The sequence below is a fragment of the Bos javanicus genome, chromosome 10 (genome assembly GCF_032452875.1).
Source record: "Bos javanicus breed banteng chromosome 10, ARS-OSU_banteng_1.0, whole genome shotgun sequence".
Lineage (NCBI taxonomy): Eukaryota > Metazoa > Chordata > Mammalia > Artiodactyla > Bovidae > Bos > Bos javanicus.
Genome location: NC_083877.1, coordinates 64,747,934 through 64,775,860, shown reverse-complemented (window position 1 = coordinate 64,775,860; position 27,927 = coordinate 64,747,934). Strand labels below are relative to the sequence as shown.

At 51.9% G+C, this 27,927-nt stretch overlaps 1 protein-coding gene, 1 long non-coding RNA gene and 3 other non-coding genes across 12 annotated transcripts; 2 read left to right on the top strand and 3 right to left on the bottom strand.

Annotated features, from left to right (window-relative positions):
* Window positions 1-137: 137 nt before the first annotated feature.
* On the bottom strand, window positions 138-26,438 carry SHF (Src homology 2 domain containing F). Of its 8 annotated transcripts, XM_061428894.1 has the most exons (8): window positions 18,273-18,794; window positions 9,614-9,755; window positions 7,125-7,331; window positions 5,819-5,959; window positions 4,387-4,558; window positions 4,131-4,250; window positions 2,188-2,231; window positions 611-729 (listed from the first exon to the last, which is right to left on the bottom strand). In XM_061428894.1, exons 1-8 carry the CDS (start codon window positions 18,768-18,770, stop codon window positions 704-706), a joined length of 1,350 nt encoding a protein of 449 aa, XP_061284878.1. In that variant the 5' UTR covers window positions 18,771-18,794; the 3' UTR covers window positions 611-703. The 8 variants fall into 8 exon arrangements, 7 of the variants coding, with proteins under 7 accessions (XP_061284880.1, XP_061284877.1, XP_061284879.1 ...); XM_061428896.1 differs by lacking the exons at window positions 2,188-2,231; window positions 18,273-18,794 and adding an exon at window positions 26,026-26,438 and having other exon boundaries at window positions 138-729; XM_061428893.1 differs by lacking the exon at window positions 2,188-2,231 and having other exon boundaries at window positions 138-729; window positions 18,273-18,791.
* On the top strand, window positions 24,457-27,328 carry LOC133254718 (uncharacterized). Its single transcript, XR_009738751.1, has 2 exons — window positions 24,457-25,654; window positions 26,432-27,328. It is a non-coding gene; the product is annotated as an uncharacterized LOC133254718 (long non-coding RNA).
* On the bottom strand, window positions 25,372-25,443 carry TRNAH-GUG (transfer RNA histidin (anticodon GUG)). Its single transcript has one exon. It is a non-coding gene; the product is annotated as a tRNA-His (tRNA).
* On the bottom strand, window positions 26,906-26,977 carry TRNAH-GUG (transfer RNA histidin (anticodon GUG)). The gene has a single exon. It is a non-coding gene; the product is annotated as a tRNA-His (tRNA).
* A 312-nt stretch (window positions 27,329-27,640) lies between the features above and the next one.
* On the top strand, window positions 27,641-27,712 carry TRNAH-GUG (transfer RNA histidin (anticodon GUG)). The gene has a single exon. It is a non-coding gene; the product is annotated as a tRNA-His (tRNA).
* Window positions 27,713-27,927: the final 215 nt, after the last annotated feature.

Here is a 27,927-nt window from a genome sequence, read left to right as displayed (position 1 = left end):
TGCCTCTGGCCCAGAGCCGGGGCGGCCCGGGGCCTGCACAAGTTCCCGGCGGCCGAGCCCTTCCCCTCTTTCCCCACCCGCAATGCCGTCTCCATCCCAGGGGTCGGCCTACCCGAAGCCCTGCAGCAGACTCTGGGTGAACCCCCGCTGGTGGTTTGGGAGTGGAGGCGGAGAGATGGCCAGGGTGCCCCGTTGGCCCGCGTCCAGCTCCATCCGGCATTCACCTTTCCACCCAGGATGGCGGGGAAAGGGATCGCCACCTCTGCCCGAGGGGAAGAAAGGGGCTGGAGCTATCGATCTTAAACCCCTCGGAAGACCAGTGATTCTGACGTCTCCTTCCTCCAGGGGCTATTCTTTCTCCCCAGGGAGTCTTCAATCCTCAGCTCCCGACCACCTCTAACTCCAAGGTCCCTGTAGCCCTTCCCCTTAAGAATAAATTAAGGAATATCACAGCTTCCACTGATTCCTGGAAGAGGGGAAGAAAGGTTGGAGAGGTCGCTCAGGGCTGGGTCCAGATCTGTCACAAGGCCCGGGCCTCACCCCTACAGAGTCCGGATGGCCACGGGGTAGAGCAGGGACATGTGCTCCGCGCCCTTGATGGGCAGCTTGCGGCTGGCGTAGTGGTGCACGATTTCAGGGACGCTGCTGAAGGGCGGGCTGTTCTGGCCCAGCACGTACTTGTGTTCCTTGGTCCGGGACAGCTTCATGTGCATGAAACCCTGACTGCTCCTGGGAAGAGGAGGAGAGACCCTGTTGAGCCAGGGCCCTCTCCAGTCCCTGTACCCACCCGTCCCACCCGTGCTCCCCCAACCCCAACCCTGGCAGTGGTTCTTTCAAGGCCGCTGAGGTGGAGGGCAGTCCAGAAAGCAGCGAGGAGATGGAGGGGATTTTGTGAGTAGGCGGCAGCAGGCATTGGCTTTGTGGTGAGGGCACTGGGTGTGCCAAGAATGTGTGTGTGGTGAGTGTACAGGGTGTGTGCAGGTGGAAACAAGCTATCAGCACCACCCCCCAACCCTGGGATCCAGTCTCTCCCATCCCCGCCCCCAGCTAGGGCCAGTTTATCCTCCCCCTCCTTGAGCTGTGGGGGAGAACACCTGTGTAGGGGGAGATCCTGGTGATTCATGAACAGACACCCTTGGCAGGGCAGTGGGTGGCCAGATGCGACAACCAAGTGAATCTTGGTTGGGATTCTCTCGTGCAATGATTTGGTGAGGGGGTGAGCTGCTTTGGACATCCCTCCAAATCTGGGAACACCCAACTGCCTGGTCCTGAAGACATCCCTTCACCCTCCTGCTAACTGGGCCTTGGGCCAATCTCCCAACCCCCCCTCATCTATCCAGCTCTTCTGCCTGGGATGACATCATCACTAGGCTGCCTCTCCATTCCCTCCCTCAGAGAGGACATGCTCCACTGCCTCTCCCATCTCCCCACCACAATCCAGGAAATCAGCATTAGTGCCCAGCCCTGCCCACAAGACGAAGACCATGCTGCTGAGCTCTGGCCAGCTCCCAGCAAGAACGTCTGTTCAAACTACCACCAGCCTGCTCAGCCAGGCCCCAGCTCTAAAACGCACACACAAGCAACAGAGAAACAATCCTTGAAGAACCCTGAAGCCCGAGGACTTGCTTCTGCTGGTCTGAGCCCTTGGAGGGGACACGGGCAGGGCTCAGAAGCTGGTGAGAGGCAGGGCTGGCAAGGGGGCTGCTCTTTGTGAGGCCCCACCCTTGAGTTGAGGCTGGCAAACCACTTGTTTCCCATCTACGTACAAAGAAGGCTCTGCCTGGACGCATTGCACTAGGCCTACAGTGAGAAAGCACGGACAATGGGGAAACTAAAGAGGAAAGGGATGGGAAGAAAAAGACAGGCCCTTAAATCCATCCTTCCCTTCCCGCTTAGGGTGGAGTGCCCTCAAGCCTGGGTTTGTGTCAGGGTGTGGGGCCATCTTTCATCTGCAGGTCTGAGATAAGGCTGAATTGACAGTGAGCATGCAGGCCCCAGAGAATAGAGCAAAGGGCCTAAGAAAAGTTACAGCCCCTGGGGCAATGGAGAGGGGAAGCAGTGAGTAGTCACCCTCCCCTGTCCTTCCTGTGCCCAAAGCCCAGCCCATGGCTGTGGGCAGCAGCGTGGGCCCTGTGCTCTCACCGTTAGGGGACAGCCCCCTCCCCACAGTGCACTTGGGGGGATTACCTCTCCTGAAAACTGTCCTTATATCTTCTCCTTGAGGGACAGGTCTGGCCAAAAAGAGCAACAAGTGGTCAAAGAACTGAGTTGGCAGCTGAGAGCTCAGCCTCCGTGTGGTTAACTGACCTCCTGGGACAAAGTCCCAAGCATCCATTAGGACACAGCAGAGCCTTTGCCTGACCCTCTGGGAACCAGGGTGGGACTTGCTGGCCCACAGCGTGAGGGCTGGCAGGCTTTTGGAGGAAGCTGTTTAATTACCAGTGAAAGCCCTTCCATTACAGAGACAAGAGAAACTATAATTGTATTTCAGAGAAGCCATTTATATGCAAACAAGACTCTGGCAGACAGATGCTGGCAGGCCCAGATGAGCCTGGGCTGGAGCAGTGTCCAGGCCGCCCCCTCTCCTTCCCTCCTCTGGATAAGGGAGGGCCCAGACTCTGCTCTGTTTGGGAGCCAGACCCCGTTGTCTCCCCTTGCTTTGGACCATACCAGCCTTGACGGGGGTGGAACTGTGTAATGGAACAGTGAGGTTCGTGGAGTCAGCCTGAGTGGGGTTCAGAGCCCGCTTTGGGCACTTAATTTGCTGTTGGCCTTGAGCAAATCACGTACCTCTTTGAATCTGGTTTCTTTTTCTATAAAAAGAGATTGATCTTGCAGGTGGCAGTTGGTTTGGAGATGGTGTTATATGCTGCTTGGCACCTAGTAGATGCTCTAGGAATCATGACTATGATTTTTAAAGCAATACACATTTCTGAAGTGATGTAGATCAAATTTTTGACAAATAAAACTTTTCCTGAATGTTCCTTTGTTTTCATAACTTGCAGGCCCCCTGAGCATAAAAGCTGGAAGAACCCTAAGAGATAGCCATTGGACATATTTTGCAAATGCAAAAAGTCCAGAGAGGTTAAGTGATTTGCCTAAGGTCACACAGGTAGTTTTACTAAAATCTAAGAATGAAATTCAGGTTATCTGACTTTAGTTTGGCATTTTTTTCCCATTATGTTTTAGTGAAGTTGAATAATTATCCTCAAATGTGTGTGTTTAACACTCCCAAATTTCCATATATTGGATGTTTGAAGTGCGATATACCTGTACTCTAATGCCCCCTAGGAAATATGGTAGGAAGTGGTATAGGTGGCCCAGTAACGATGGAGATGTGAATGGACAGCGCTGTGACAGGCTGCCATGTGGGGTTCTATTAGACAGAACTCCTGGGCGCCAAGGAGACTAGCCACCCTGCCAGTAGAACCTGGGAGGCAGATGCTGGTCTATGTAAAATATCTGTGCCCAGAGTGGAAGGCTGAGGAGGAGGAGGTGCCCTGACTCCTCTGCCTCTTTCAGGACCCTTTAAAGCTCAGTTGTCAGCCGCCATCCCCAGACCTTCTGCCCACCTCCTCAGAGTGAACAAGAACAGCTCTGTGTCCAACACTCCACTTTCTTCCCAGGACCCAGCCTCCATCTCACCATGTTGAGTTCCACAGGCAAAGTTCCTATCTCTTCCCCTGTACTTCTAGAACATCTTGGACTTTCATTAATAATGATGACACTGATAATTTATTAAGCATTCAGCACTATGCTAAGTGCTTATTTCATTTAATCCTTCCCTATAAGGCAGATACGTTATTGCCCCTGAGGCCCACAGAGGTTAAGGGGCTCCAGGTCACAGAGCTAGAAAGGGACAGAACACTTCTAAGCTGGATTCAATACCTTAACTGTTTTCCCCAAAGGACTCCAAGCTCCTCGAGAGCAAGTCAAGCCTCAGTCAAGCCTCAGGTGTCCGGGCTTGGCCCAGAGTCAGCACGTGTTCACAGGGGATGACGTTCTCTCCAGCCTGGGAGAGAAACTGGAGACTCCTCCTGTCCTGCTGGTAGTCCTCACACTGATTCCCCTTGGACTCATCCTGACAGGCTCATCTTGTCTAGAGCCCCCAGCCAGCAGGCCCCACTCACTTGAGGGACAGGGAGAAGTCGTTCTTGCTGGTCTCACTGTTGCGCACCAGATAGCTGGCCTCTTTGCACAGCCGGAGCAGGTTCTCGGCATCTGTTCGGCTGATGGCCCCGTGATACCAGCTGAGGACAAGAGAAAAAAGGGGGGCATCTCTGCTAGGTCCCTGGCTGTCCAGGCCCACCCATTCTGAGTGTTCCCAGCAGGCAAGTCAGTGCCGGGAAGGGAGGGGAGGGTCCCCAACTGGACACAGACACTCACACCTGGTTTTCCAGAGGCAGTGCTGGGTCTGTCCACTCCCCCAGGGGGCTGCTGGGCTCCATGCTTAGGGGCTTGGCTGACTTGGGGTTCCCTGCAGAGAGTCGGGGAGGGAGGCGCCCCTTCTCCTCCCGGCCAGGTGACAGGCAGCTCTTCTCAGATCCTTCAAACTGGGCTGTGGGGAACATACCAGTCACAGACTCTGAGGACCCTAGAGGTAGACCCCTATAGCCTAGCCAGGGCTCCATCCCCATTTCCACCCAAAAGGGAACAAAGGAAAGTTCTGCAAGGGTGGGGCCTGCTTATAAGCCTGACTAGCTCTAGGGACAGTATCTGTCCTTTCCTTGGTGGGGGCGGGGCTCAGCTCTCCTGTGCACACAGGGCCTTTTGGTCCCCATTCTGTGGCAAGAGAGGGGAGAGAAATGACATGAGAAACCACTTAAGCCTCTCCCTCTGGAGGAGATGACTGCCTTCCCTCTCCCCTCCCCCTCAGGGTGGCTTCAGCGCTGATAATATTGTTTCTTTCTCCTCCTCAGAGTTCATTACCGTTCTCCAAATCACCCTGCCAAGCCATTCTGTAGAAATGACTTATCGATCCGAGAACAATTATCTGATTTCCCTTGGTGCCATCCTGACAGGCCATCCCTGCCCAAAGCCCAAAGCCGCCAGCCTGCCCCCGCCCCCAAGGTCGCTGCCCATAGGCTCCCCCACCCCCACCCCCCTGCCCCCCCGACAGAAGCCCAGCAGAGGCAGCGGTGCCCTCCCAGACCCCAGAGCCCTTCCAAGACCCTGGGCAGCCTGCCCAGGGAGGGCTGAAGCCAGTGGCCCACACGGGTAAAGCCAGCATGCACAGGTGACAGAGACCCCCCCCTCAGCCTGTATTTACATGATGCCCACTCACACACAGGCGCAAATATACAAACAAGTGCTCATGCCTGTGTGTGTATGCACAGCCGCAAGCCCACCCCTGGCTGCCCATTGTGCATAAAACTGAACATAGATGAAGGGTTCAGTGTCTTCTCTCTCCCCATTTGGGCTCTTTTTCTGAGTACCACTTTCAAGCCCTCCAGTCACCAGGCAAAATCAGATCTCTCCTTTAAGGAGTCAGGTCCTTCCTGTGCTAGTATCACCTAGCCTCAGGGTTATTTGTGCTGCTGAAGGATCCGGTCAGGCAGAGCTCTGCCCCAAAAGGTGAATTTAGAAGAGTGGATTTACCTGGCTTGGTGGGAAAGGTATCTGGAAGGGGCCTCTCTCAGGAGGCACCTCCCTTGTGCTTTGGGGAGGGAGGACCGAGGCCTTTGTCCCTTTCCTCTCCCTCCAGGGCCAGAGGCATTCCTCCTGGGCTCTCTGAACTCCACCCCACCTCTCAGCTCCTCCCACCCAATCCCACGGGGCCTACGGGATGGCCCTCTCCAGAAGCCCCCACGGGACCCACCGCTGCCATCCTCCTGGCTGGGCTCGGGGACGGGGGAGGCTGGACCGGAGATGTCCCTGTCCCCGGTGGGCAGGGAGGGGCTGCTGTCCAGCTGTCCCACGGGCGGAGGCCAAGGTAGGTCTTTGATGACCTTAATGTCAACTGGAGCCAGGAGCAGCCGGGAGAAGAGAGACAGACAGAGACAGAGACAGAGAGAGGCAGAGATTGAGACACCGAAACCAGAGCCAGGATATAGGACAGCCTGGAAAGGAAAAGGAGCAGAGGCAGGGGCGGCTTCTGGGGGAAGAGGACTCTTAGGGGACTGGGTGGAGCCGCACTGACCGATCCAGTGGGAGGCTCCAGTGACAAACAGCAGAACACAGGGCCTTGCTCTGCCAGCCCCACAGGTCCCTTTTGATGTCTCTCGAGCCTCCAGGGCCCAAAGGGACTGGGCAGGGAGGAAAAGTGGGACAAAGGGCTGTCCACACCACCCAGCACCATACCCAGGCGCCCCCACAGCCTCCTGGCACCTCCCACCTTGCCTCTCTTCTCCCTTTCACCTGAAGCCTGGGAACTCATGGGTAGCAAGACCCAGACAGTCTGGCCGCAGGGTGTCAGGAAAGCTCAGACACAGGGGCAGATATTTTATTGAAATTTACCCCCCACACTCTCAATCCTGAGCCTTGACAATTAGCAGAGCCATGCCACTGGCGGCTGCAGGACTGCTAACGAGGTTTCCTAATGACGAGCATAGATTTTCCCATTAAGCAATCCAAACAGTATTGATTCTCCAAGGAGACTCCTGGAGATAAATGGCCCATCCTCAACGGTGCATGCTTTACAGGAAACAAATGAGAAAGCTGTGGTTTCTCAGTCTGACTGCCAGGGTTGGGGGGACAGAACGGAGAGCCGAGTCCAGCTCCAGGATGAGCCCCTTGCCCAGGGAGGGTTGAGGAGGACACAGGAGCAGGAATGAGGTCTAACGGCACTAAGTCCTTGATGTTCTCACTGAATCAAGGATCCAGGCTCTTGCATCACCCACGCACACCCTCTGTGCTTTGTTTTGTTAAATATAAGTCTTTAACACAGGCCACACATTTGAGCATTTTGTTTGGAATTTCTTTACTTTTAAGTCTACCCTGCCTCCTAAAAGATGGGGGCCTGAGAGGTGGTGATGCAGGAAGTCATCCCCTGACGCTGCACACAGTTCGTGTTCACAGTGCCCAACTCATCACCTCTGTCCCCAGGGCCCAGTCCTCCCATTCCCCTGAGCCTGGAAAGCTGCTCCGAGGCCCCAGCAGAACTGCCCTCTCTACCCAGGACTCACCTGCAAAGGCTTTGGAAATCCGCTCCTTCTTCCACTCCCAGGGCTGGTCATACTCCTCGGGGGGCCTCTCATCATCCTCTGGCAGGCGGGACTCCCGGGGCCAGGGGGCCCCCTCACCCTCTGGGGTGGCCCCCTCCTCCTCTGGCTCATAGGGTGTGTCATACAGAGGCAGGGGCTGAGCTGCTGTCTCCTTGGAGCCCCGGATCTCTGCCAGGGCAAGGCAGGAGGGGAGGTGTGAGTGGTCCTGGCTGCCTGGCTTAGCTCCCCTGGCAGGCAGCACCCTCCAGCTATAAGACTTCAGAGGGGAGGCTGCTGACTCTGCAGGGAGACTAGAGGCCCCTCAAAACACCCCTGGGGTTCCAACAGCATGGGACCCCACGGAGGCAGGGGCAGAGAAGCACCAAAGGGAAAGACTGAAAAGAGATCTTGTGATGGCCAGCAAGGGGTGGGTTGCTGAGGCTTACTCATTTCAGAAACTGAGGCAGAGTCCATTTCCTCCTTGCTACCCAGATCCACTTATTTCTTTGAGCCCCAAGTTTTGTCATCTCACAGTCAGAAAATCCTTCTTTGTTGTTCAGGCACTGCTGACCTCCTCCTCCTTGAAACTGTCCCCTTGGATGAGTCAATTTCATGGACTGTCTGCCTCTCTGATCACCCCCATTCAGTCTCTTTCCCTGGATCCCTCTCTTGGTCTCTGTTCTCGTACAGCCAAGCCTTCTTCATTTCTCCCTGCCCTCACTCTTCAGTCTCATGGCACCCTTTGCATCTGTATGTTTCCAACTGCCATAAAGATATTTCCCTTTGGTGTTTCAAACTCACTGCTTTCTTCCAAAGTTCTAGTCTTTTCTGTGATCCTCTTTTAGGGATCATTGAGCCCAATGAAATTTTGATAAAAATTATGGAGCTATTCCCCCAGAAAAATGTGCAAATTTTCTCATACAATTCCAGGGCACTCCTAGACCTCCCAGGTATCCACACCCCTCTGATCTAAATACAGTAGCCACCCTCTCATTTTCTCCACTGCTGGCGATTACACTGCTCTCCTTGGTCCTGGCCCCTCTTCTTTCTCTGAATCCCACATGTTCAGTGCCACCTGCTGACTCCCCGCTCTCAACTCTCTACGACCCCTTTCCCTCTGACACTTTATCTTGACTTCCATTCCACAGGGCCAGGTCTCCTCGTCTAGAGTACTGCTAGGGTGAACCTCCATTCTACAGGCTCATGTTTCATGGTCTCCATGGAATAACACTCCCTGCTTCTCTCTGCCCCTTCACCCACCTCACCCAGGGAGGGAGAGCAGCTTATCTGATCGGACAGTGGATGCTTCCTTTCTTTCCCACATCTGTCTACTTGCAGAGAGAGAACATTCTGGTTCTTTCTCCTCCTGCCCCCGTACAGGGGCCTACAGCTGCCCTGTGTTGCCCAAGCCTGAGTGGGCAAGTTTAATTCTGTGGTGAAGTATTAAGAAGCCCATTGTAGTGACATAGCTAAGTAATGTTCTCCAATCAACTTTATCAGTAATAAAGCTGACATTGCTATCTCCATCTGTCTGTTTCCTTAATCCTATTTCTCAGTTATTTCCAAGCCCAGAGGGGAAGAAAGAAGTGTTAATTATCGGTCTCTTAAAGCCTCAACAATTTCCACAATAGCCTAATAACTCATCTTCCTGATGCCCAGTTCTTCTAGCCTGTTCTGTACACCAAAGCCTCAGTAATCCTCTTAAAATGCCATATTCATCCTGTTTCTTTCTTGTTTAAGAATACAGAATGGCTCCCCTCCCCACTTTGGAGCAAGTCCAAATGCCTCATTCGAGCCTTTGCGATCCTTTACTGCCCCTCTTAGCTCTTAGCTAGGCTTAGCCTTATGCCTAGCACTAAGATTATTTGCCCCTGAACAAACCTTCCTTTCATCCTTCCCTGGGGCCTTGGCTTACACTGATTCACCACATCCTCCCCTGTTGGTCCCTTTTCCTGTATGCTTTCTTGACCTCTGTTCCCCAGGGCCAGGTCTTATTCATTTCTCCCTGCCCTCACTCCCTGAACTACATACCCACTTCTGTGCACTGCATCTGCATTTCTAGTTATGTGTTTCCAGTCGCCACAAAGGTGTTTACTTCAACATCCCATCGTTTCGACCCCATCACCTTCCCTATAGCTAGTGATTCTCTGCTTGGGATCAGTGACCCCCAGCCCAGCCCACTAGCCTGCCCTTCCTGACTATCCCAAATGTTTCTACTGTCTGACCTTTGGTTGTATGGCCTTCTCCAGTACCTTAGGTCTTAGGCTCCATAAGTCCCAGCTCCTCCAAAATGACTATCTTGAAGGCAATGGCCACCACCCTCCCCAAGGACCCAGCAAAGGCTTTCTCCCTATTTTCTCGGGACCAAGGAATCAGTCCTTAGACTTGTGGGTCCCAGAGCCTGTTCTTCAAATACTCAGGCCTCAGGGAGTGTCCCCCACCCTGCTCCCACCCCCGACTCCATCACTTACCAGCCATCATCTTTTGTGCCTCATAGGGTTCCATGTAGCCGTCATTTTCAGGAACCTTCTCTGGGGCTCCTGCAGCACCTATTGGGCCTTCGCCAGTCTCCTGAACATCAAAAGGGTCCGCATAGTCTTCTAGAATTGCTAACTGTGGGAAGAGAGTGAGGGGAGCAGGCTTCAGCCATCTGAGAGACAGCTCTGCTTCTCCCCGGTTGCTCTGTCCATGGGAACAAGAGTCCTGGCTGCCCAGGAGCTTGGATGGGGAAAAGCTCTGGCTCTTCCTTTGTGGGGTCCCCCACCAGGCTGCCCACAGAATGGGCCATCTTCCTTTTCTCTTAATTGTGTGCCTCTGGGCCATCCACTAGGCAAGATGGCCTAACAGAAGGAATTAATTCAGAAACCTGCTTATAAAGGTGTTGGGAGTGTCCTAAGAATAAGCAGGGAACAGCAGGCAATGAGGCGATTAGCTTGGTTCATGTCTACCATTGCACTCCCAGATGCTGAAGATATTTGCTGACCATGGAGGAAGGAAGGGCTGAGCACTGACTTTATGTCACAGTTCACTGGTTTATCCTCACAGCCCTTCAAAATGCCATATGGGAATTATTATCCCCATTTTTAGGAAATAGAGGCTCAGGACAGGTAGGGAACAACATACCCAAGTCTGTTCCAGGTAAGCAGAGGAACCAGGATTGGAACCTGTGCCCTTTGTGCAAAATCATGCTGCCAACCTGCTACCACGGCATCTTGGCTATCCTGGGAGAGAGACCACCTTAGGACAGCCCTGAGAAAACCAGGATTTGGGCTCTGCGGAACCCCTCTGGGCTCTTGGAGGGAAGGGACAGGACAGCCCTGGCCTTGGCCCTCCATACTCAGGCTGCCCCTTCTCTCACACAAGTGGCTCATGGCCACCCCTCTGTTCCTGCTTCCAGTCAAGGCAGAGTGAACGGCAAACCACACACCCTTCGGAAGAGCTTAAGGTTCTGGGGCGGGACTCATTGAGGACAATAGAGCCTTTCTCCAAGCTGGGCACAGGCTGGGTGGGGGGGGACCCGCTGAGGCAGACACAGAGCCCAGTCCGCCCCGTGCCAACAGCCCTGGGAGATCACTGCACACCAGGATGCTGGGCATTGACAAGAGGTAGCTGTGAGGCCTGTGGCCTAGGGGAGGGCTGCTCCTGCCTCTCCCCCATTTTTCTAGACTTTCTTTCTGGTCCAGATCAGAACTCTGGGAGTCAGCTGGGCAGGGAGGCTGTGGGGATGACCACCCTGGCCTGGGTAATAGGATCTGAGACCCCTAGCAAGGCGGAATGAAGAAAGAAAACTTCCCATCTCAGATACCCCTTTTTGCAGGTTCCAAGTGACTTAGCAGCAGCAGCAGCAGCACTCTACAGGCCCCTCCAGGGGTCTTTGACATGCATACCAACAGCTCCTAGCAGAACTCTCATCCTTCAGTTCTTCAGCTCCCACTTGTTTCACCTCGTTCCAATCAAGACCGCCAGCTCCTTTATCTCTACTGTATCTCTGCATGCCCCTAAGGCCACATCTCAGATCATCCTATCACCTCCACCAGCTCTTCCTGTAACCTGAGCTCTTTGTCATTTTTGTCTCTCCAGCTCTAATAAGCACCTGGTCCACAGCAGGCACTAGAAAAATGTTCTCTCTCCCTCCCTGAAGTTTCCGGTCACTTCATTACCTGAAAGCTCTATAATCTCTTTTTTATCTCTAAGGCTTTCCAATTACCTGGATCAGCTTATTTCTCTTTAGAAAGCCTTCCAGTCAGTCTCCCCCCAGGTCTGGTTAGGGGCTCTGTGCTGGGCTACCATCACATTGTGTAGTATATACTTGTCTTCTTATCTGTCTTCTTGCTGACTGTGAACTTCCTGAGGGCAGGAATCATGTTTACTGCTAAATTCCCAATGCCTAAAGTGCTCAGTAATTCTGTGTTGAATCAGTACATATAAACAGGAAGGAAGAAAGGACAAAGGAAGCACTTTTCCTTGTTCATTCAGAAGAGGAAGCATGAATCTGGGTGAGGAGTCAGACAGAAGGTATGAGTCCCCAGAAGCTGCTCTGGGAGCAGAAGCACCTGGCCCAAGCCCCAGGCCCTTCCTCCCCAACTCCACGGAGCACCCCATGCCCTGGCTTTCCAAGCTCAGTCAGAGTTGCAGGCCGGCCCTTCCCACCAGAGCCAGGTGCTGTGACCCCTCCCAGGCTGGCGTGGGCCTCCACAGCACCAGCCGGCAGGGCCCACGGGCACTCAGGTGGCAGCTTTGTGGGCAGCTCAATGGCTCCTCTGTTCCATTCCTGGCTCTACACCTGCTCCAGGAAGCCCCGGCCCTCACCTTAGGCGGGGGTGCCCAGAAAAGCCACCCACAGGACAGGGATCAGGAACAGGAGCAGAGACGCCTGCTGGGAGGTTGGCAGGACAAGCACCTGCCTGGACATGGGGGACCCCCATCAGAGACCAGACCTGCTTTCGCAGTGGCTTCCAGGTCACGTGAGAAGGCAAACCATTCAGGTGTGGGGAAGCTGCCTCTGCCGGCTTCTGACACCTTTGCTCCACCACGACTTACTTTATGGGCCCTCTACTCGACTCTGATGTGCTTACTGTAGTATATGGTATCGGCCTGGTACACAGTAGCTGCTCAGTGCGCATTCTGGATGCTCAAAAGGCCTCTTGCTTCCCAGACTCCATCTTCTGGAGAGACACCAAGTCTCAGTCCCCCATTCATCCTAACTGACTGACCAGTAGGGGCTGTGGGAGCAGCCAGTCAGGAGAATGGGTATTTGATGGGGATCAAAGCTTTTGGCTCAAGGGCAGAAGGAAGGAACAGACAGGGAAGGCACCTAAAACACGGGGCTGATATTTAGGCAAACCCTCTGGTAGTTGGAACGCTCCTGAAATGCTGAAATATTTCCAAACTAATAGGTGAGTAGCTGCTCCCCAGAGGGCCCCCTGCCAACCAGGTCTCCTTCCCCTCCTGCCATCTGGCAGGGTGGCTCCAAGACCCTGCTCTTGCACCTGTTCAGTTGGGCAGTGTCCCTCCCAAAGTAGCTGTCTGGCTCTGCCTTTCCTTCCTGCCCAGGCCTCTCCTGAGGGAGCTGGCAGGCCCACCATGTGGTTCCACCCTCCCACTCTGCAGCTGGACCCTGCTAGGAGTTCCTGAGCCAATCCACGGGGTTCTTAAGGCCCAAGGGGGACACATGTCACAGGATTTGGGCTCTGTAAGGTCTCCAAACTCTACCACTGTCCCTTTCCTCTATTTCTTTCATTTACATTTAATGTCTGGAAGCTTCTGGTCTTTTCATCTGTGGAATGGGGTTGGTATTAGTATCTGTCTCACAGGATTGGGTAGAGGACAATGAATACAAAAGTCTTTGGCTCAGAGGCTGGCATGGAGTCAGTGCTCCATCAGTCTTAGCACTGATGATAATCTCTTGTATACAGGCATTGGGGCCCCACAGTCCAGGCTTGTCCAGGGTGCACAGTTTGCAGCAGTGGAGACAAGAAAGTCAGAGACCCAGGTCTTAGTGCCTTGCCATAGATTTTCCAGAAGAATTGGGAAATGTAGCATCTTCCCTCCTCTACTTGTAGATATAAAATACACCATAGCATGTTAAAGGCAATGAGAAGTCCTACAGTCAAAAGAATAAACTAATTTTGTCTAATTCAGCATTTCTCCAAACTATTTTAACCATGAAATCCTTTTACCACTGAAAATCTGTCAGTTTTGGAAATGGTGTACTACTGATATTTACCTTCCTCAAGATCAAACTTTTTGCACTTTCTGTTCCCACTTACCGGAATGTCCTTCCTAATATTATCTGCCAGGGAAATGCCCTCACATGAAGCAAATTTGTTATTATCCTTTTCTAACCACAAAGCAATGCCATGCCTGTAAAACATTCAAACATCACAGACGTGTACTAACTAACCCTTGTTACCAACCTTTGTAAGACTCTTGAAAGGTCTGTCTGAGGGCCACTTTGGGATTCAGGGGCAAGTGCTGGCCTTCAGCATTCAGGAAATTGTGAACTCAGCATAGAATGCAATCCTCATTCCTTCTTTAAGAGTCTCCTTCCCCTTGTTCATTAGCAACTGCTTAGTGACACATCCTCTCTCTGCAGGGGTCCTCGAGGCAGGTGCAAAGGTCCCACGATGCTGGCAGTCAGTCTGGAATCAGGCTGCCCCAGTGGGAACTTCAGCTTTCCTAACTAGCTGTGAAACCAAGTAAGCGTGACTCAACATTCCTGGTCTCCCTATTTGTAATGCTGGAATAATAACAGACCAGACTTGTCCTTATAGGGTTGTTGTGAGGATCAACTGTCTAATATACGCGAGCTGCTTCAAACAATGCTAGATACGAGGTAGAGGCTCAGTAAACATCCATGATTACATTGTTAGATATGAAAAGAACAAATTTCAGGATCCTTCAGGAGCTCACAGTGACACACACACAAAACAAGCTCTGAAAGAGAGAAGAAGCACCTTGAGGTGCTATGAAGCTACACCACTGGGCCCCAGGCTCTGGAAGCATGACAGGCTCACTGTATGCAGGGTCTGGGCCCCTTCTCCGCTCTCCTATCATACCACACTGGTTCTCCAGGGTAGCTGGTGTTGGCTCCAGGTACCCCTCCAAGCCCCGACCCTAGCCAGCTGCTCCCATTCTGGTCACAGGCTCCTGCCTGTTCCTGGCTCCCAAAGGAAAAGCACCAGGGCTGCAATGTCACTGGGTCACTGGCCAACAAGCCACAGGTGTCTTCCAGAGGAGGGAGTGTCACAGCGTGAGAAGGCGGTAGTGAAGAGAGTGGACAGGCCTGCCACACCATCCCACAGTCACCGCGGGCCTTGGCAGGGGAACCAACAGCAGCACAGATGACCAGCCCGGGCCACAAAGGGTTCAGAGGTCTAACCAGTCCACAGAGGTCCCTTGACCCAGACCCTTCTCTTTTCCTCCGTCACTGGGGACATGAGGACAGGTGTAAGATAAACAGATCAGACCTCCAGATTCTGTGCAAGTCATAAGAAGGAAAATTAAAGCAGACAAACCCCAAAAAGGCAAGACCTCAGCCTCCCAGGCGGTGCCTGGGCCAGTGTCATTTAATGATACTCAAACACTCCATAAACACTGGCTAAGGGAGGGCCCCTACCTGCCCCCCTAACCCCAGGGCAGGCATAGCTTGTTCATCTTCTGGCACCAGGAATGCATCCTTCACTTCCTTCCTCCTGCCTATCTGTTCACTCATTTCCAAATTGGGACTGGAGGATCCAAGTCCACATGAAAATCATCTGAGGTATAGCATCTGTTTTTCAAAGTTCTTAATATTTTGGGCCCTGTGAACACCAATAAGAATCCAAGAGCTGTGAGCCTTTTCGCAGAAAAATGCTCGCTCACCCAAATATCTGCGCACTATTTCTGGAGGTTCGTGAACCTTAGAGGCCCATCTGTGAGCTAGGGACAAGAACCTTAGTTTCAGTTCATACAAGGTGCCTGTCTTATTACTCACACCACTTCTCTCTCTTTGCTCTCACTCTCACTCATTCTCTATCTCTGTCCGTCTCTCTCACACGTATCTTGGCATGATGGAGGCAAAGGACACATTGCGCAGATGGTCAGAGGCAACTCAAAGCTTCATCCAGTCAGGGCCCCTCTCCCAACCCCAGCCCCCTTTGCTAATTAGATCAGGTTTTTCCTGTTGAAGGTCTGAGAAAAGGGAGCAAAGCAAGGGAAGGCACAGCTCTCTAGTCCCTCTGCCAGAGCACAGCCTGATGGCCAGACAGGGCCCAGCACCAAGAGGGAGCCTTCCTGCAGCCAGATGGCAAGGCCCCGCCTGCCTGGTGCAGGGCGCGGCTCCTGCTGCTCCCACACCTGCCCTGCCAGGCCTGCCCAGATGGCCACCCATGCACCCCTGCCAACTGCAGCCATGGGTCTCAGGGTGGGCCAGCAGCCAGAGCCCTGCATGGGGAGAAGGCTAATGGTCTTGAGCCCCCAGGCCTCTCAGGGTCCTGTCTGAAGGCCTATTCTCTCCTGACCCACATCCACTGGGCTCATTCCCCTTCAATCTCTCTGGCTCATCACAGAAGCATTTCCACCCATTGCATCAAATTTCATGATCCAGCCTCTCAGAGGGTTCTGACCCACCCAGTACCAGCTGCTGGGCTGCAGGAAAGAAATGAGCCAACCCAAAGTAAAACCTGGGGCCCAGCTCCGTCGCGCCTCAGGAAGTAACCCAAAAGCAACAAGCCAAGGGGACCTGCAGGGCTAAGAGCGGGGGCAACGGAGACTAAGGAGAAAGCAGCCACACAGAACAGAAATACTGGCTGAGCAGGGGCTCAGGGGACCAGGCTGGCTCACTATCTAGAAGCCACAACTCTGTGCAGGCTCTGCAGGCATGGGCCGACACCTGGGTTTAGGGTAAGGGGCTCAGGTGTGCAGTCTGGGCTCTTCCTAAGAAGATCCAAACTGTTCTGAGGGGGTGGAGCTGCTCTCTCGGAATGGTGGGGCAGGGGGTGGGGGCAGCCCCAGGTCAGCATCCCTGCCCTGGGGCCAGCTCAGACAGCTTCCTGGATCTTTCTCACACACCCACTAAACCACTGAGTGCTCCATTTCATTTCTGTCCCCACAGCTGACAAAGGAGTCAGACACTGCTTAGCCCACAAGGTCTGAGCAGCCCACAGATCACAGAGCCGACTAGGAGAAGGATGGATGCCCTCGGTGAGAAGAGGCTGTGGGTTTCCACATGGTTGTGTGGGCACAGCCCCTTCCTTGGGGTCTCTGTGAGAATATGGACATGGGCAGCTTTAGTTAGGGGAAATGCTCACCCTCAGGTCACTATGGCAATGGACAGTCACAACTCAGGACTTATTTATGCACCACCCCTCTTCATGCCAAATTCTGTGTTAGGTGCTTGTGAGACATAATATGAAGACATGGTCCTTGTCCCGGAGGAGTCCATGGCTTGGTGGGCAGCCTGTTATGCCTTTCCAAGAGGATGCAGAGAGGAGGAGGGCCAGGGACATTCCAGGCCCACATGCCCATAGGCAATGGTCAGGGAGGAGGAGACTAACTGGTCAATAGTAAGAACAAAGCCACTGCCACCACCACCATCATCAACAGGGAAAATTAGGAAGAAGAGGAGCCTAAGGACACGTGGGGACAGGCCAGCCGCCTTCTGCAGGCGAAGGGTCTGCAGAATGGGCAGGATGGGCAGCCGTGCCCCATGGTAGGAACTCAGGGAAAAATAACTCACATTCCTGAGGCTTTTCTCTGACCCCGACACATCTCTCTTACCCAGGAAATTGGGCAGAACAGCATCACACGTTCAGCTGAAAACCTCAATACTGGAGCCAATGGATTCAGACAGCAACTTTGCTTTCCAATCAAAGAAAACAGTGTTCTCTGCTGAGGAGAGGGGAGTAAGCCCCGGAGCAAGCTCCCAGAGGTCAGTGAAGAGGGACAACAGAGCCAGGGCCACCCACAGAGTCACCTTCCTAGAATTTAGGGCCACAGGGGCCTGAGGATGGCTTTCAGCTCTCAGGCCACACTGGGGTTGGGCAGGGGGTGGTTTCTCTACCTGGGGCTTTGAGCCACAATGGATGTTCTCGAGAATGGTGAGAACCCTAAGCCTGAAGATCCATGAAAAGCTCTAACCATCCTTAGAATGGACACCTGGAGGAGGAGGCCAAGAAGAGAGAAGGAGTGGGCTCAGTTGCTTAGTCCCTTCTGGGCAACAGGTTCTGAGCACTGACTGTCCCCACGTTGTTGTTTAGTTGCTAAGTCGTGTCTGATTATGACCCCATGGACTGCAGCCTGCCAGGCTCCTCTGTCCATGGGATTTCCTAGGCAAGAATACTGGAGTGCGTTGCCATTTCCTTCTCCAGGGGATGTTCCTGACCCAGGGATCAAACCTGAGTCTCCTGCATTAGCAGATGGATTCTTTACCACTGAGCCACCAGGAAAGCCCGACTGTCCCCATACCTGAGGAGATAGGGAAGGAGAGCAGGAGTGGCCCTGCCTGTACCTCAGTGGTCGGCATCCTTGCTGAAGAGATGCATACTGCTGGTTCTGGCTTGCTAAGAACAAGTCTACCCTGCTCAACAGTCCACCCATCTCCAGCACCATGGGTTAAGGCAAAAGCCAGCTTTTGCCGTGTCCGGGAGAAAACCAGTCTTCCCCTCCTTTCTGGCGCTTGAGCACCTGCAAAGATGCTAACAGGAGGTGGGAAGGAGCTTTGTGCTCACTCTGCCCTGGGGGGGAGGGGTCAGAGATCAAAGGGCAGTGAGCTGCTGCTCCCGGAGAGTTGAAAGGCCATAAACTGGGGAAAAGCGGGGCTCAAATCCCGTTAGAAAAAGGCTCCCTGATTAGGCTCCGGGGGCTGCGATGAGGAGAGCAGAACCTGGGAGGGGGAGGGTCACTAGTTCCGGGGCGATAATAAGGGAAAGAGGCAGAGTTTGGGGCGCACGTCCTAAATTAGTAGGTCGAGAATCTGAACAAAGGTGGATGAAGCCTTCGAGCCCCGGGGTCAGAGACTAAGATCGTGTCCGCCAGGAACCGTGACACCAAGGGGCCCGGCCCCGGTCAGGCCACCTTTGTCCCTCTCGTAAGCCTCAGACCTCCGACCACCTCTCCTTCTGGCCGCCCCCTGCCCGGCGTGGCACTCACCCTGTCGCTGCTGGCGGGGTGTCCAGAGATTCGTTCCTCAGGCGGAGGAGCTGGGGGGCCAGGGGTCTCGACCCGAATAAGGCGGTGGGGGGGCGAGCCGTGGCGCGGGGGCGGAGTGGGGCCGGGGGCGGCAGGGGTGGCTAGGGTAGCGGTGCCGGACGGCCCCCCGGAGTAGGGGTCTTCGAAGTCACGCTCCCTCTGCAGCCGGTAGGCAGCCAAAATGTCCGGGGGAGGTGCGGGGGGCGCGGCCGGGGAAGGTGCAGGGGGGCGGTAGTCCGGCTCGGGGGGCGCCGGCTTGCCCCCACCTCCGCCGCTGCCCCCCCCGCGGAAGCCCAGATGCTCCCGGAGCCACTTGGCCACTCCGCCGCTGCCGCCCCCTCCTGGGCCGGCTCCTGCACCCCCGGCGCCGCGGCGTGATCCTGCCGGGCCGCCCCCCGCGCTCCCCTGCGCCCGCGGGCCCGGGCCGGAGCCGGCCGGAGGAGCTCCGCTCAGTAACATAGGGCCGGCCAGACTGAGCTAGGGGAGAGTGGTGGCCGGGCGGGGGGCGGGGAGGGGGCGGAGCTCCGCCGGGCGGCGAGAGGGGGCGGGGCTCGTCGGTAACAAGGGAGAGGCGGGGTTCCGCTACCTAAAGGGGTCTACCTCCCCCCACTCCCCGCCCCACGGAGAGGAGGGGGACGGGCTTCCAGCCTGTGTGCTCGCCGAAGACGCGAAGTGGCGACCCCAGGGCAGGGCATCCGACTCCTGAATTTGGACTGAGGATAAATCCTCCACGTGTCGCCACGCCTGTCCCTGCAGGGGCTCACCTGCCCACGTCTGTTCCCTGCCGCCACCTCCCACCTAGCGCGACCCCGAGAGGGGAGTCCTTAGACTCCTGGATTCCTGGCTCTCCGGCTCCTTCTGCCCCTCCCCAAGGCCACTCCTAACTGGGAAATATCCTAGGAGGAAAAACTGGGGTTGGGGGCAGGCAGAGGGGAGGCCGAGATGGGGGCTGCTCGGTAGGACCGGGTTTCGGCGTGCTGCTATGGGAGCCCCACCTACCTCCTCCCATCCAACCGCTCTCACTGCACATACTCTAACCCACTCCAGGCGGACATCTCACATCACAGACAATCAGCTCCCTAGAGGCACCCACTTCTCCCGAGTGGCTTCCACACACGCCCTCCTCACAGGCAAACAGCCCTTGCACAAACGCCTCCCACCCCTGAGCTCACCCATTCTGAGCAGGTCGACCCGGCCCTGATGCCAGAGAGCGCAAACACGCAGAAATTCTTTCATGTCCCGGGTTTCCTTGTCCGTCAGATTAGTGACAGAATAGGAACAGACAAGTCAATAAACCAAGTCTAGAAACAGTTACAGTGTTGTCTATCACAAACCCCTTAATCCCCAGAGGCTCAGATGCTCAAGCGATAGGCATTTTTGTCTTAGAAATAAAGCCAATTTCTCCCCAGAAATATTGTAGCCCTGAGGCCCGACTCCAACACTTGGTTTTGACTGTTGGAAAGACAGCAGCTGCACTTCATCAGCATCCATCCCTCTGACACCACCTCAATGTCTCCCTCAATGTCTCCCTCTCTCTTAGGCTCATATCTGCTTTGTGAGGGAGCAAAGAGCCACCTGAGGTCCCAAAAGGAAGGAAGCTCAAAACTGGAGTAGAGTAAGATGTGATGGCAAAACTGAGAATCTCCTAGGATTCCCAGGGCCCCACGTCTCAAAATATTTGCTGAGTTTCTGCTTTGTGCATATTCTAGTTGGTGTTACAGGACGGTGCTTCTCAAACTATAAAATGAACACAAATCTCCTGGGGAATTTGTTAAACTGAAGTTTCTGTAGGTCTAGCTGGGATGGAATTTCGGTGGAATTCTAACAGGCTTCCAAGTGATACAAGTGCAGCTGGTCCTCCCACCACTCTTTGAGGGGCAGGACTGTAGGAGATAATTGAAGTGTCTGATATTGTATATGGTTTCATGAGGTATAATAGAGAAAATATCATGTACATCATAAAAATATGCAGCTTCAAATATGACTAATGGACTTCCCAGGTGGTCCAGGGGCTAAGACTCTGTGCTCCCAAAGCAGGGGGTCTGGGTTCCATCCCTGGTCAGGACTAGATCCCAGATTCCACACGGAACAATTAAAGATTCCATATGCTGCAGCTGAAAGATCCTACATGCCACAATGAAGACTGAAGATTCTGCAACTAAGACTCTGTGCAACCTAATAAATAGATATTTGCTTAAAATTGACTAACAAAGCAAAGATATAAATAAATATCTTTATTTATTATAAAGATAATAAATTCTAGAAGAATGATCCAGTAGATTCATATTGGAGGGTCTCCTCAATCACCAGGTGTTTAACAGTAATTGTGGGCTCGAGACACATCTCAGGATCAAAAGCAAGACTCTCCTCTTGCCACTGATTCTTACCTTCCTTATATCTGCAAAGGGCATGATGACTGTCCTGTGAGCATTAAGGGAAATCATGGACATGGAATGATGGAAATGATGGAACAGGCTTTTAAAACTGTAAAGTGCTTACAATGGTAGGTGTCAAATGAAGCCACCTATGTTTAAGAAATATGGAGCTAAGCTTCTGACAGCACAGAGGAATGGAATCAAATAAGGTCTGCACAAAAGTTGTCAGGCTTCACACAGGGGGTAGACCTGAACTGGGTAGGGTGTGGGTAGATGAAGCAACGGAGCAAATGGTCATTCCAAGCTAAGAGGTCAGCGTGGGTTTAGTGAACCAGCATACCATTAAGAAGGGGTGAATTCATAGTGAGGAAGATTAGGAAGTAAAATCACATGAGGTTGGGGGAGGATATCATAAGGATAGTTTAAATGATAATTAGAGAGCTCTAATACTTTATGTACACCGTGAACTTACTTTTGTCTTAAACTTTTGTTAATGCGCTTTCAGAATCAGGCATTGTTGAGCACCTCATGGGGCCAGATAGCTTGCTAGGAACCAAGGATACAGAGGTGAGGCTCTCAAGACTTGGGTGGAGTTTGCCAGATCCAAAGTCTTGTACTTAAGCATGTTAAGCATTGCACCATAGACTCAGGATTCTGAAGGTGATCTGGGTGTTCTCATCACTCAGTGAGCTTAACAAATGTTGAAATGAATAAACATCATTTCTCTTGTTATTTTTATATAGCTATAATTGTGGTATACACAATTTTGTATCCTTATTTTTTTCACTGAACATTGCATAATTTCCCCATTTTTATTATGAAAGCTTTATTTTCTTCCAGGTTTTTGTTTTTTTAAATTTCAAACTTACAGAATAATTCAAGTAAGTACAAGTAAGAAAGTACAGGGGAAATCTGTATACCCTTCACCTAGATTCACCACTTTTTAACATTTTGCCACATTTGTTCTATCCCTTCAGCCTTTTCCCCCCCTTAACGATTTGATGCAAGTTTCAGTTGTCATGATGCTTCAGCTCTAAATACTTTAGCAGCCGTTCCCTAAGAATAAGGAATTCTTCTATGGGGCCACAAACCATTATCATTAATAGCATTGTCTGTTATACAGTCCATATTAATTTTTTTCCATCCCTCCCTGCCAAATGTCATTTACTTGGGTTTCCCAGGTGGCTCATTGGTAAAGAATCAGTCTGTCATTGCAGGAGATGCAGAGATGTGGGTTTGATCCCTGGGTCAGGAAGATCCTCTGGACGAGGATAGGGCAAGCACTCCAGTACTCTTGCCTGGAGATTCCCATGGACAGAAGAGCCTGGCAGGCTACAGTCTATAGGATCACAAAGAGTCAGACTTGATTGATCGACTGTGCACATACATGCTGCTAAGTCGCTTCAGTCGTGTCCGACTCTGTTCGAACCCATAGACAGCAGCCCACCAGGCTCCCCCGTCCCTGGGATTCTCCAGGCAAGAACACTGGAGTGGGTTGCCATTTCCTTCTCCAATGCATGAGAGTGAAAAGTGAAAGTGAAGTCGCTCAGTCGTGTCAGACTCTTATCGACCCCATGGACTGCGGCCTACCAGGCTCCTCTGCCCATGGGATTTTCCAGGCAAGAGTACTGGAGTGGGGTGCCATTGCCTTCTCCAACACATACATACATATATACATTTGGGATTTTTTCCGTCCAGATTCAGGATTTACCAAGGTTCCCCTGTTGCACTGTTTACTTCTTTACTCTCTTTAAAATCTTGAAATATTTCCCATTTTTTTTCTTGCTAGTTTGTTTTTCATGACATTGCTCATTTTGAAATGTCCAGGGCAGTTGTCATGTAGAATGTTTCACATTTTGGATTTTTCCATAGTTTCCTCATGATTAGATTCAGGCTTGACATTTTTAAAAAAAAAGACCACTACATTTGAGATGATGTGGACTTTCCAGTGTGTTACACTGGCAGGCCAGTCAATAGTGCTCATTGTCCTTTATTGGCGATGCTAGGCTTGATCACTTGGTTAAACTGGAGTCCATCAGATCTCTCCATTTCACAGTTTAGAGTAAGTTGTGGTGTGATAACCTAAGACTATTAGCTCCCAACATGTTTTACCCAGCGGTCTTAGCTTCCATTGATGATCTATGCTTACATTTGTTATTACACTGGGGATTGCAAAAGGTGACTCTAATTCTGTCATTCTGCATTTATTATCCGGCATTCTTCTGTAAAGAGAGAGTTTCTCCTCCCCCAACCCCTCCACCCAATCCCTGTGGTCTCAAAAAAAATTTTTTTTAATTTAATATGTATAATCCATTACCATCATTTTTTTAATGCTCAAAACTGTCCTAAATTGGGCCAGTAAGAGCCCTTTCAAGAAGCTTCTGGATTCTGTTGACTTGGTCTTGCCAGTCTTTAAACACTTACTTGCTTTCTCACATAAGATATTCCAGACACAACTTGTACTTACCGGTCTGCAGTTCTTGTACTTTTAATCAATTTCTTTAAAGGGGTCTTACTCCCTTTAGTTGGAGATGGCAGTTAAAAGTTGACTTTGTACTTTAAAAATGGCTATTTAATATCTCATCAAATGAACATACTTTAGTTTATCACTTTATTTGTTGATCATTTAGGCTATTTCCATTATCCTCCCTTCTAAATAACTGTAACAAACATCTTTATGTGGATAACTTTTCCAAGTTTAGGATAATTTCCTTTGGCAAGATTCCCAAAAGTGGAGTTATTGGGGCAAAGAGTGTATATTTTTTCTGACTCTTGTTACACGTTATCCGTTTGCTCTCACAGAAGGTTTTTAAAGTCAACGACTTTTATGTGTTAAGACCAGTGACTTCTCATTTCTCTTTCTCCTGTCTGCTGACCTCCTCTATGCTTAAAGTCCTCTTCTCCCAAACTTTTCTTGAAATGACACTGTTCTCTTTTCTCTCAAGACAAATCCTGTCTTCCTCCCTTAATGTGCTAAGTTTGCACATGTCCCAAAGCCTAGTCCTTAGTGCTCACTTCCCTTGCTGGGTACTGCGTGGGATGTCCTTACTTCTATTTGCTTACCTTTGAGTGCCCAGTCCCATTCTGAACTCTCATTCCTTCTGGTTTTGTCTTTTTCTAAGCCTGGCCCTTGCCTTTGGTCTCCAGCCTTGCCTTGCGTTCATCTCTGTCCACAACCTTGAGAAGACAAACATATCCCAAATATATGAATTCTGTTCTTAGATATTCTGCATGTAGATGGAGCTTCATTTGAGTCATGTTTTCTAGTATAAAAATAACATGGTTCTGTGTTGCAAGAATACAACTTAAAATGCAGCCATACAGCAAACTGGGCCACTTATCTCATTTATGGACTCCATAAGATATCTCTGTTCAAATATTTATGAGGAGGCTGTATTCTTGGAACACAAACATAGTAGGATTCAGTTCTACCTTCACTGAACTTGAATTTTCTAACTTGAGTGGTTTGTGATTTAAGTTGGATTCTGACAATAAGGAAGAAATGGAAGTCCAGTTCAGTTCAGTCTCACAGTCGTGTCTGACTCTGCGACCCCATGGACTGCAGCATGCCAGTCTTCCTTGTCCATCACCAACTCCTGGAGCTTGCTCAAACTCATGTCCATCCAGTTGGTGATGCCATCCAACCCCTCCTCCTCCTGCCTTCAGAGGGTCTCCAAATGAATTCTGACCTTCCAACCTAAAATCAAAAGAGGGCCAATTCCCAGCAGAGCCCAGGCTCCCATCCAACCGTTTTTTTTTGGGGGGGGGGGGCAAGGTAATGAATGCTTTTCCCTTATCTTATCAACCCAGAGTTCCACCCTCCCCAACCAGGAGCCTGTGCCTGGGGAGAAAAAAGACTAGATCAGGTGGGTGGAGATTCCCCCTGGGGTATGTATACTCTTCTGTAGTGGGAGATAGGTTACCAACGCAAATCTAAGACTTCAAGTTTAGTCTGATTTCTGGGGGTGAGGAAGAAGAGATGTCACCTGTACTATGGAAGAAGCAAGCGGGAATATATGTGCATACATGTATCAGATGACCCTAAGTGGTAAAGAACCCGAGAAGGTTTCAACCCCTGGCTCCGGAGGATCCACTGGCGGAGGGCGTGGCAGCTCATTTCAGTTTTCTTGTCTGGAGAATCCCGTGAACAGAGGGCTACAGTCCATAGAGTCGCAAAGAGTCGGACACGACTGAGCGACTTAGGACTCAACACGCATACATATACAAATATTTATTTATACAAAGACTGCCACAGAAAAATATATTGGAAACTGACGACGATTGCTAGATCGGGTGAAGAATGAGAGGGAGACAGTTTTCACTGGGCTTGTGCTTTGTATTCTCCATTTGAAAATGAAGACTTTTTTTTTTTTTTTAATGTATGAAAAGGAAAGAAATCGCGAGGCCACAGGGTCGCTGTTTTGTTGGTGTAAAATTATTTTGACACTGATTTTCAATTTTTTTCAGGAGGGAAAGGGTTACAATTTGTTTGCTCTAATGCTGCATTCAGAGGATTAAATGAGAATTATTGAAGGTGGCGATCGGAGGTGGCTCAGTTTTCAAAGTAGAGAGATGCAGCGTTTCGTTTCAAAAAAGTGAGTTATGATTTATATAAAGCGTCGTGGACTAGGGTGGGAAAAGGAATTTAAAAGTAGAGGTCCCTTGCCGTGCCATTGTTGCCACAATGCCGTGACTCGGATTCGAACCGAGGTTGCTGCGGCCACAACGCAGAGTACTAACCACTATACGATCACGGCGAGCTACCGGAGACCTGTCAGGCGAACTTTCGGATTGTCTTCTTCAACAGTTATAGGCCTTCCCATTCTGCACGTCACCAAAGGGTCCACCTATGGGGCGGGTTCAGGCCTAAGGCCGAGTCTGAGAATGCGCAGGCGCATTGCTCTTTTGCCAGTTGCTCCGGTTCTCTCCAGTTTGGGTCCATTAGCTACCCGAGATGGTGACGGTGCAGTAAGAAAGAGTGGGTTCCATGTAAGGGAGGTGGGAGTTAGGGGGTACCACTTGGGCATCCAGGGACGGGACTGGCCGTGAACTCAAAATGTTCACAAACTGTGTAACTCGCCTTCCTTGGAGGAATCCCGTCTCCTGTGCCCCCGAGACCCTTCCAGCACCGCAGACCGGCAGAGGGGAGCTCCTGAGGGCTTCTCTTTGTTGATTCCCCGAGTGACCGAACGCTGCCTCTGAAGGAAGACACCCCCAGAATTGGACTGGCTACTTAGAAGGGACTCCATGAATGTATCTCAACCTGCTGTTCCCCTCATCTGCAGCACCCCCTTCCTTGCTTCCCTTGCTCCCCCGACGGCATTGACTCGTCCGCTCACCTGTGTTTCCGCCGGATCCGGTGCCATCCTCTGTTGTGTCCCTGGGCGCAGCAGGGAGGGAGCCCGATTTTCCTTCTGGATACATCGGAGCTCTCGTCCGCAAGGCGCCTAGAACCAGGCTGAGTCCACAGTAGGCAGTGCCTTTTTGCTAAACAGAACGTGCCACTGGTTCTAATGAGTGAATCCAGAGGGACCACCCGTCTTTCTCCAGTGTCGTCTGCTCTAATCACTACCCCCTTCCCCCACTGCAGAGCAGTCGGAAGGATCCTGCTAAACCCGAATGGAATCTCACTCTTCTAACTCTCTTCCCAACACCCCTCGACTTTCCTCAGTGTCGTTTCCCATTTCTTAGTTACTTGCTTTCAACAGGTCCTTGAGAAGCGCTTAATACTACTTTTCCGACCAGGGCCTGTAAGCGTCGTGGGGATGAGATGAAGAGAAGACCTGCAAAGAGGAATTCTCTTCGTTCCATTTCAAGACCTTAGCTCACGAGATTATCCTGGCTGCTTGCTGCTTGACAAATTCCCTTTCTGCCTGTAAAGAGCTACTTCCAAGGTCACTTGTTCTGCGAAGACTTCTATTACCGGAAGCCCATTTCCGGTGCTGCTATGGAAATTTGTACATATGTTAATTTTAGCACTTTGCCTCTTGAGTGTTCTGTGCTTTGTTTGGGTTGTGCCGGATAACGTGCGTAGCCCAGTGTAAGCGGAAGCCTATATTCTTCCGAAATCCAGTGTAGCTAGACCTGGCGTAAATATCGTTTCTGTCACAAGGGGATTGGGATCCATTTTCGAGAAAATTGTCACAAACTGAAGATAAAAAAAAAAATGGAGGAGAACGCTAAAATGCAGCCCCCTTGCCGTGCCACTGCTTTTCGCAATGCCGTGACTCGGATTCGAACCGAGGTTGCTGCGGCCACAACGCAGAGTACTAACCACTATACGATCACGGCGAGCTACTGGAGACCTGTGTCTTTCGCTTCTCGCCTGAGCTCTTCTCTGTTTAAAGCCCCGCCCCCTGGCTGTGACATTGCTAATTCCCGCCCATCTTAAACCTCGCCGCTCTGCCCGGGCGTACGCAGGCGCACTGTCTTTCAGCTGTCTCAATATCAGTCCGCACTCGTCCGCGGGACAGATCTTGCGGTTTCACTACCGCGGTGCTGGGTATCTTGGGGTTATCTTACTCCGCATCTCGAAGAAAGTTGTGCTGTGGACCGGAACTGATTTTTCTTCTTGTGAGAGTTAAGAGACAGTCCCATTCCCAGCCAGAGCCTGTTCAGACAGCACGAGCGCCAGGGCACAAAGGGTGTGAGGAAGAGACCGGCGCCGCTATTCGGGCGACCCGCTGGCGCAGGCCTCACATCCCCTCCAGGCTGCGTGAGTCCGGTTCGCAGGCCCGGCGTCCCAGGGGTCCTTTAGTTTGCAAAGTACTTTAACGGTCCAGGCGGACGATCAACGGAGACTTCGGCCCGGAGTCTACGGCGCCTTTACTCCGCTTCAGGCTTTGTGCCAGAACCAGAGGGGCTGATAGTGAGCGACTGGGGCAGGCGAGGGCGGCAGCCATCTAGACGAGGACGACACTGGGTGACGCACTACTCGCGGCGTCCCAGTAGCTCGCCGTGATCGTATAGTGGTTAGTACTCTGCGTTGTGGCCGCAGCAACCTCGGTTCGAATCCGAGTCACGGCATTGTGGCAACAATGGCACGGCAGGGGCGTCTTTTTTAGACTTGGGAAGCAGTATTCTTCTGCGGTTGTTCCCTAACTGCTTCTTGACATTAGGTCAGGGCTGAAATTATATTAATAACTCGGCAAAAAGTGAACCCAGGGGCTTCAGTGAGTCGGCCAACCGTCATCTTCTGTGTTATCAGACTGTTTAATTTTGGGAGGTTGTTCCCTGGGTCG